The 9590-nt window shown below is 42.8% G+C and overlaps 1 protein-coding gene across 1 annotated transcript; it reads left to right on the top strand.

The window, feature by feature from the left end:
• Positions 1-6258: 6258 nt before the first annotated feature.
• Positions 6259-9080, top strand: b3galt4 (UDP-Gal:betaGlcNAc beta 1,3-galactosyltransferase, polypeptide 4). The gene has a single exon (XM_042409242.1). It carries the CDS (start codon positions 6837-6839, stop codon positions 7950-7952), a length of 1116 nt encoding a protein of 371 aa, XP_042265176.1. The 5' UTR covers positions 6259-6836; the 3' UTR covers positions 7953-9080.
• Positions 9081-9590: the final 510 nt, after the last annotated feature.

Below are 9590 nucleotides of genomic sequence, written 5' to 3'. Positions count from 1 at the left end.
ACAATATACTAGGTCACCCTTCATCGTTCATTACATCTTCCGTGGAAGTAACCAATGAATGCTTCGCCATTATTTGCCCAGATTACAACAACAGACTGCGACGAGTAAATGCTTTTCACTGAGCCAGTTACATTTTCTCCACAGTAAAATTAGGCCTAGACCTATAGAATCAGGTTTTTCTGATATATACTTAACCCTTTTGTGATCAAACATTAGGAAAATATTATTTAAGCCTATTAAACATTACATACAGCTTTTTATGTTTACGTGCAACGTAGCTTGCGTGCACATTAGAGCTTGCAGTGCAGCACTGACTTGACGTTAGCCTGACTATTACCACAACTAACCATCTGTATTGTAGGGCCTGGCTTTATCACTGTAACCAGCTCATAATGCAGGCCATGGTGTATTACTGGTTAAAGTCACTTTAAAATAACAATCTAGAATGACACAAAATAATAATAATAATAATACAAAAGAAAAAAATAGTGTTTTCTAGATGCACCTATCCATAATTAAGACTGGAAACCAGTTAGAAAGCACAACCTACTACAGTTCACAGTTGGGTTGTCCTCTATGTCCCAAATTTAACACCACCCGTGGGTGGACAATATGGAGACACCTGGATGCCTACATCAAAAATGCATGCATTTCCAAGGTTAGTTGATGAGGCGCATCTGCTTAAAAAATGACCTGAGAGACCTAACTGGCTCAGAGCTGACAAGCATGTTGGAAATGCAAATTGGTGCTAGGTCAGTGAGAGCTTTGTAAAACATCAAATATATTAGTAGATAAGTAATAGTATAATTGTTTGTAAACTATCTTTTCAAGAATTTTACTGAGAAATTGGAGGTTATTATAGGGTTTGTGTGGTCAATCTTTTTCCCCTCTGGAAAAAAAAGTATTCAAACTAGGACAACACAAGGAATGATTGGACCATTTGCAAACTGTTTTCTCAGATTACCATCAAAATCCTGGAGGCCCTAGGACAAAGTCAGTACCAAGCAGAGGTCACCATGACCATGGGAGGGAGACAGTTTCAACCTTCCTCAGAATCAGAATACTTTTATTGGCCGAGTGCTGTATATTTGAACATACAAGGAATTTAGCTTGGTGGCTGCATGTGTACATTTAAAAACAAAGCAATACAAACTGTACATAAAAAATGGAAAAAAAGTAGGCTACATATAGTCTTGCTTAAAAGTTTGTGAACCCTTTAGAATTTTGTCTATTTCTACATAAATATGACCTAAAACATGAGCCGATTTTTACACAAGTTCTCAAACTAGATAAAAGGAACCCAATTAAACAAATAAGACAAAAACATTTAACTTAATCAATTATATATTGAGGAAAATTACCCAATCTTACATATTTGTGTGAGGCAAAAGTATGTGAACCCTTCCTTTCAGTAACAGGTGTGACCCCCTTTTGCAGCAATAACTTCAACCAAACATTTCCGGTAACTGTTTATCAGCCCTGCACATTGGCTTGGAGGAAGTTTAGCCCAATCCTGATTACAGGACAGTCTGAACTCAGGAATGATGGTGGGCTTCTTTGTATGAGCTGCTGCTTCAGATCCTTTCATAGCATTTCTATAGGATTACGTTTAGGACAGTTCGATGTAAACAGCTCTTGCATGTCAAAGAGTGGCCAGCACTGATGTTGGAGTCATATAATCCATTTTGTCGTCCAGAGAACATTAGGCAACATGATTGTTGGAACTGCTGGTTTGCTTGCCCTACTTCCACGTCCTGTCACACCACTTTCAACGTTTCCTCTCTGGCGCAGTTCCAGGCAAGGCCTTGGTCTCCTTTGGATCCACTGGGCGGCACAGACCCAGCATGCTCAGCTATGATGATCATAGACATATTTCCCTTGCACTCCACACAATGACATAGATGTAGACGTAAACATGGACAAAGACACTGCGTAGTTGGAACCAGGAGAAAAGAAAAAGGAGAAACATCAAAAAGGAAAGTTTTAATCCTACTCATAAACATAGAGAGGGTGTCTGCACCCCGGACCGAATCTGGAAGATGGTTCCACAAGAGAGGAGCCTGATAGCTGAAGGCTCTGCCTCCTGTTCTACTTTTAAAGACTGTAGGAACCACCAGTAAGCCTGCATTCTGGGAGCGCAGTGTTCTAGTGGGATAATACGGTACTATGAGCTCTTCAAGATATGATGGTGCCTGACCATTAAGGGCTTTGTAAGTTAGGACAAGGATTTTAAATTCTATTCTAGATTTTACAGGAAGCCAATGTAGCGAAGCTAAAATGGGAGAAATGTGATCTGAAATGTGACATGCAGCTGCATTCTGAACCAGCTGATCCTGATCAAAAATAACTCCCAGATTCCTTACGGTGGCGCTGGAGACCAGGGTAATGCCATCCAGAGTAGCTATATCATTAGATAATGTGTTTCTAAGGTGTTTAGGGCCAAGCACAATAACTTCAGTGCAGTCACACACTGCTTCCTTGGTGCCACAGTCCCTGACATACTGGATAAATTCCTGGAGCTGCTATACACACTCCTGTCCTCTGTCAATTGAATGATAGTTCACATACAGCATACGGTGCAGTCCTCTCCACGACTGACTGTTTACACCTCACACACCTCCCCCAGAACATACTTCTTTTTCTCTGGGTTCATCTCAGGCTACTATTTCCAGCGTCCTCCCCTGGCATTAACACTTTCACTGATCCATTTCCCTATTCAGACTATTGTTACACATAGGGCCTTCCCCCTGGTGAGATGTTCCACTGTGTGCGGTGGATCAGAGCCTTGTTACTTGTGCTCCTTGGCTCAGGCCTCTGCTGTTGCTAGCAGTGCGTCTGTGCCCCTCAGGATGGCGCTGTTATATGCTCACCCCATTGTGAATAAGTTCTTCAAACTGAACAATTTATTCATTCTCAGTTGGGGGTGTTCCCCAGAGATAAAGCTGAGCTACTGACACACGCGAAGTGCTCCCAAGGGACTCTCCAGAACCTGTTGTTCCCCTTCTCCTTTCCACAAAGTTTGGTTGTAAAAAATAGGCAATAAATGGAAAGGGCAAAGTAATAATTGCCTTTGAAGTTCTTCCCTACATGATACACAGTGTGCTGTCTCTGTGTTTTGGGTGTATAAATGGGTAGAGGTCTCTTTGTAATGTGGTGATGAGTAAAGTTTTAGCTCAGTAGTTAGTGCAGTTGTCTATGATCTGGGAGACTCCAGTTTGACCTGGTGTGGGGACCTCCTTCGTAAGGTAGTTTATTCATGAACACTTATTGTAACACTTTAATTTTCTAAAATTAAAAGTGTAATAAAAACAAAAACAGGATTTTTAAGTCTCTTTCCATTTTTATTTGAATACAAATACAAATACAAATCATTTTGCTGCCTCAACAAATACAGATTCAAAGACAAATACTGGGACCTCTGCACATCCCTAGTCACAACCCCCACGAAATGACTTGTTTCACTATCAGAATTTGATCCATTTGGTCCGATAAGAGCCACACAATTTAATTGTTTTATCCCGATTCAAGTTAGCTGGAGGGCTATACCGGAAGCACAGGCTGACAGAAGTCTCTAGTGAGCATGCTCCATGGATGCATAGAGAGTGCGCAGTATGTTTTCAGGAAGTGGGTTTTTTGGCTTCATGCGCCTCTGAGCAACTTTCATAGGAATGAACAGGGGCACACCTCTGACACTGTATCTAGTTCTCTTAATACATCCATGGTAAAATGAGACTTGTCCCCTCCGTCAGTTCATCACCCTGGTTAAATGACAACATTTGTTGTGTCCAGTGTAAATGTCGGAGGGTAGAGCGACTGTGGAAATCGACTATGCTCCATGGGCACTGTCTCCTTTACAAAGAACTTTTAACTGAATATAACAACATGGTTAAAGATGTGAGGGCTTCCTACTTTGCCAACCTAATCTCCTCCAGTAAACAGAACCCTAAAGTCCTGTTTGATACCATCAACAACATTGTCACTCCTGCACCTCCTGCTGTGCCTGTCTTTTCAAATAAGGATGGCAGAAACTTTCTCTCTTTCTTTGTTGATAAGATTACAGATGTCAGGGCTAGCATCATCCCCTCCTCTACTCCCTTTTCTGCTTATCCCCTCCCATCTCCTTATCCGGCCGTCAGTGGATGACTCTGGGAGCGTCCTGGACTGGTTCTCCTCCTATTTCTGAGATAGGAGTTTTTCTGTGTTGACACTGCCGTTCTTTCCTGTGGTGTGTCCCAGGGTTCTATCTTGGGTCCTATATTATTTGCTCTGTATTTGCTTCCCTTAAGTCATATTATTAGCAAATTTAAAGGCGTCTCTTATCACTGTTTCGCTGATGACATTCAGCTGTATGTCTCCTTTAAACCTGATGAGACTGATAAACTGTCTGTTTTGCACAATTACCTTACTGCCATAAAGGACTGGATGGCTAACAACTTTTTACAACTAAATGCAGATATGACTGAGGTCCTTATCATTGCTTCAAATGGCATAGGTTCCAAGGTTGCTCATTAAATTGGTTCCCTTTCTTCAGCTGTAAAATCTAATCTTATCTTGGTTATATTTGACCAGACTATGTACTTTGGCCCAGGCTTGCCTTGGATCAGTACCTTGTTATACTGCTATAGGGTGCCGGGGGACTTCCATGATGCACTGTATGTATTCATGTACCATTAATGCATGTTACTAACTTGGATACTAACTTCCCCATAGTTTTGTGCTTTTTTGTCTCGCAGGTGACCTTCAGCTGCAGACTGAGTGCTATCCAGCTTGATGCCCTCTGCTGCTGCTATTATTATCAGTCATATTTCTACTATCATTATTATTATTATTGTTGTTATTGATGTTGCTATACGTCTCTGTGTCTCTCTCTCCTCTCTCCCTCTTTCTCTCTCAACCCAACCAGTCAAGGCAGATGGCCGACCACCTAGAGCCCGATTCTACTCAAAGGAGGAGTTTTTCCTTGCCACTGTCACCAAGTGCTTGCTCATGGGGGAATATTGGGTCTCTGTAAATTTAAGAGTACAGTCTAGACCTGCTCTATATGAAAAGTGCCCTGAGATAACTTCTGTTCTGATTTGGTGCTATATAAATAAAATTGACTTGATGTGAATTGACTTGGTTTGAGTCTTTACAGTCCGGAACCTCCTTCCAAAGGGGAGTGCCTGGAAGATGTGATGGGCTGGACAGGAAATGTGTAAAACTGGACCGTCATTGTCATTGGCAGGTTGAATTTCTTCAGTTGCCTGAGGATCATTTTCTTTCTCTTTGTTTTGATTGATAATTGGGAAATTTCCCATGAAAAAAAATGTTGCCATACTTAAGGGCCCTAACATAAGATGCACTGTTTTATTGAGGTCCATTTTTAAAATCTGTACTAATTGCAAACTTCTCAATTTAAAATAATGTATAAAGCCTTTAAGAGAGTCAATTGGCTTTTGGAATATATTTCTAATGGATAAACTTTGTATATTTTAATATATATTTTTTAAATCCGTGTGCTACCTCAAAGGGAAAAGAAGGACAAGAAGACCAACTTCTGCTAATGAGTTCAAGTGATTTCCTGTCCACTGCGGAGTGGACAACATTAAAATCCACCGGTTAGTGTGAGTGAGTTAGGCTGAGTCTTTTCCTCAGCAGCTCAGGTTCAGTTCCGATCCAGACACTTTGCTGCATGTCATCCCCTCTCTCTATATCCCATCCTTCCTGTTTCTCTCAAAAACGTAAAAAAGTAAGTGCTGTTACTGTACCTTTTTCAGTGCCATGCTAAGAAGAGAAGTTTTTTTTTGGATTAAACAGTAACAGAACTAGGCTAAAAGTTACTCATGTATGTACAGTATGTGTGTGTGGGGGGGTGGGTGGGTCTGTCATAGGCTACTTTTAGGGACAAATTTCTGACTTCAAACCAGTTAATTGGGGACGGCTTGCCCAACTGGGGACAAAAGTTGTGTCCCCAATTGGTAAAACGTTTTGGGTCAGTGGTTATGGTTAGGGTAAGTCTCCAGGGAATGAATGTAAATCTATGTAATGTCCCCAAAAGTGCCCTAAGACAACGTGTGTGTGTGTGTCTGTCTGTCTTACAGAGGAACAGAGCTAATGATAAAACAAGGAAGACAAAGACATGTTTTTTTCTCTCCATACATTAATTGAGCCAGTCAAAGCACAGAGCGTTATTTTTTTAATGGTTGTTTAAAAGGTCAACAAGATATTTTTGTTTTGATATTTTTGTTTTATGAACTTTCATTTTCACTCATAGACCTGGGTGATTGTTTCTCTCGCGAGATCTGGCAACGTTGCATGCAATGATAAAAGGCTGTATGCATATCATTTCCATTATAAAAAGATATGCTAGACAGCAGATTTTATGTCTTAGAGGGCTGGTTTCACTGCCTGATCGGAAAGAAAAAAACTACTCATCAGATGCAGAGCTAATCAGGACATCAGAAGGCATTAAGTGTGGAGTAATTGAATTGGCACACCCTCCCTGTGTCGCAATCGACCTCAGAGTAACTCCACGTTGCAGTAACGGAAAAAATAGCCTACCGATTCGACCGCTACATTTGCGCAGCTGCATATCCCACTTCTGAAAAACTGACTGGGCTGCAGCATCAACACAAGAGTACCAGCCCCTTCTCCGCATCAGCACAGACTCTCTCCTCCTGACGCTGCGGGCACTCAAACCTCTGAGCACAGAAGACAGAGAGAGGAGGAAACGCGTAAAAACACAATGTTAGAAGAGTGCTTATAGACGACAAGGGAAGGAGAGCCGGCGAGAAACGGGCGAGTTGCAGCAGCCTACAGCGGTCTTCAGAGCTTCGCGGTGGCGGTGGAGGTTGGTCATGGTCGGACGGGGACTGTGGGTATGTAAGACCCGATTTGGAAAGCGAGGGAGCAGGCTCGGTATTTTGCCTTTTCTTTGCGCGGCGATAGCGAGCGCAGCCCTGTTGGCTCTGCTGTTTGTGGACTTCATCGAGTCATGGGTCACCTCTATGAGCATGAACACGGTGGTGGAGCCGCACGCCGGCATCATCCCCCCGCAGAGCGTCCCTCCCACCAGACCCGAGGAGTTCCTGCTCATGCCCAGCCCGCTCGTGTGCCAACGTGCGAAGCCTTACCTCATCACCATGGTTACCTCGGCTCCTGTCAATCAGAGGGCACGCCAAGCCATCAGGGACACCTGGGGTGGGGAGGTGGAGGTGAGGGGCCTGCGGGTCATGACCCTTTTCATGGTGGGTGTGGCGTCTGACCCTGGACTGGCCAAGCTGCTGATAGAGGAAGCCCGAGAGCGAGGAGACCTGATTCAGGGGCGTTTTTTGGACACCTACTCCAACCTCACCCTGAAGACCCTATCCATGCTGGGCTGGGCCCGCCGGTTCTGCCCTCAGGCTCACTTCATGGCCAAAGTGGATGATGATGTCCTGTTCAATCCCAGTGCCCTCCTGCACTTCCTAAACAAAAGCCGCAACCCCTATGAACAAGGAGACTTGTACCTCGGGAGGGTGCATCTCCATGTAGCTCCGGACCGTGACCCGGATAGCAAGCACTACCTCCCCTCAGGGGCCTACCCTCCTTCTGTCTTTCCAGACTACTGCAGTGGTACAGCCTATGTTCTGTCCCGTTCCGCATTGCTCAAAATTTCCCTGGCAGCCAATGCATCACCTTTATCCACACCTCTACCCCCTGAGGATGTGTTTGTGGGTCTGTGTGCCCGGGCAGCTGGGGTGCTGCCCTCGCACTGCCCACTCTTCTCCGGCGGCCCAGGTGTGCCATACGGGCGCTGCTGCTTTCAGGCCATGGTGTCCATCCACCACATACCACCCAGGGAGATGCTGCACTACTGGGCTGACGTCCATTCATCACCCCCTTGTTCCTGGCTGAGTCTTCGCACTTCTCTGGGGATGTGCAAAGTCAGAGCGATGCTGGGGTCGGTGCTGGGGCTAGAGCAGGGGTTGTGAGGGTTGGTGAGAAGGAAAGCTGGACTCATCAGGGCTGTGCCTTGCTTCAATACTGTGAACAGCACAAGTGCTCTTCATGCTGGGAAGAAAATGTGACTTTATTTTTATGAGCTTTATTTTTTTAAACACTGTAATGTATTTAACAGGCTGTTTTTTGCAGAAAAGGGGACTATCAACTGAAGGTATGAAAAATTGCCACAGCAGTCTTTATCCTGTCTTTAGACAGTTTCAGCATCTTTCATTATTACACTGACTGTTGATGTATATGTAGAGCAAACACACAATATTGGCATGCTGATAGTATACAGTGAGGAAATACTGCAGCTTATGTGATGAATGCACATTGGACATTTCTACTTAAACACACAGTCTGACATCTGTAGGCTGCTACCTTCACATATTTAATACCTGTGTAGTCGATCACCAGCTACTTGGATTGTAGATGTTAGTCTAATAAGATGCTGAAATGCATGATGTCTCCAAAACATGCTACAATAGATATCAAACCCACAGGCTTCATATATCCCGCAGGAAGGGAGTAATGCTAATATTTATAACTTATGTTCACAACTGTAGAATAATCACTTCAGCACAGGATGTATGACAGGAGATGAAGTAATATGTTTTTCAGTAATATTTATATGATGATATATACAACATGCCATGAATTAGATAGTTGAAATTGGGGACAGTGATGCTTGTATGAATTTGACAAGTTCTGTGATGGACAGCAGAGGATATTAGGTACCATAGGCTCTTAAAGGCTCAATTATTCCGCTGCTTCGTATCACCAGACACCGAAAATATATGAAATTGACGTGATACACCACTATAATCCCACTAAATAGTAGTATTTATAACTTTTCTCTGTAGTGAGATTAAACATTAAGTAGAGTGTGAATGGCAGCTTTGCACAGATGTGGCTGGACTTTATTTGGTCCCCGCCTTTGGCAAGCTGGAATGACTGTATTTCAAAACACACTATATTATGTGTCAGGGGTGAAGCCCCAGGCTGTGTTGCTCCTCCCGCAATTTAAATAAAGAGAAAATCAGTGTCTTTACACTCAGGAAATATATGTGAAAATGTGAATTGAATACTCAGTCACCAATAAACCAATCTGAATCTTATTTTAGGTTTTCTTGATGTTTTTTTCAGAAAGGAAACACACACACCTAAATGTCAAATGTGTTTCTCATTTAAAAAAAAAAAAAAGAATTTCCCCCCTGCCTCTATGACAAATAAAGGAAAGGAGTGGCACAATATGAGTGTCATGTTACACCATGATGAGAAAACATGCTGGCAAACGAATCAGGAACTCAGTGCTTTGACATTTGATGTCAACTTAACCTGTCAATTTGTTTTTTCTAGAACTTGTTTGACAATGAGGATGTACCTGACGTGTTGCTGCCTGCAAATCATCTTTTGCTTTCCACATTCTTTCTTTTATCCCTAGAGCCTTAAAGGGTAGGTTCACAATTTTTCAAGTCTGTCTTAAAACAACTAGTAACAAAAAGAGGCACTAAAAAGACTGTAACATTGAAAGATATCTACTTGATTTGACCAATTTGGACGACTGAAGCTTCATATTAGCTTCAGATAAACCTTTAAATACATTTTTATTATGAAGGGATCTCCTA

Source organism: Thunnus maccoyii, chromosome 4 (assembly GCF_910596095.1).
Source record: "Thunnus maccoyii chromosome 4, fThuMac1.1, whole genome shotgun sequence".
Lineage (NCBI taxonomy): Eukaryota > Metazoa > Chordata > Actinopteri > Scombriformes > Scombridae > Thunnus > Thunnus maccoyii.
Note: the sequence above shows the minus strand (reverse complement) of the source record. Positions and strands in the feature narration are given on the sequence as shown.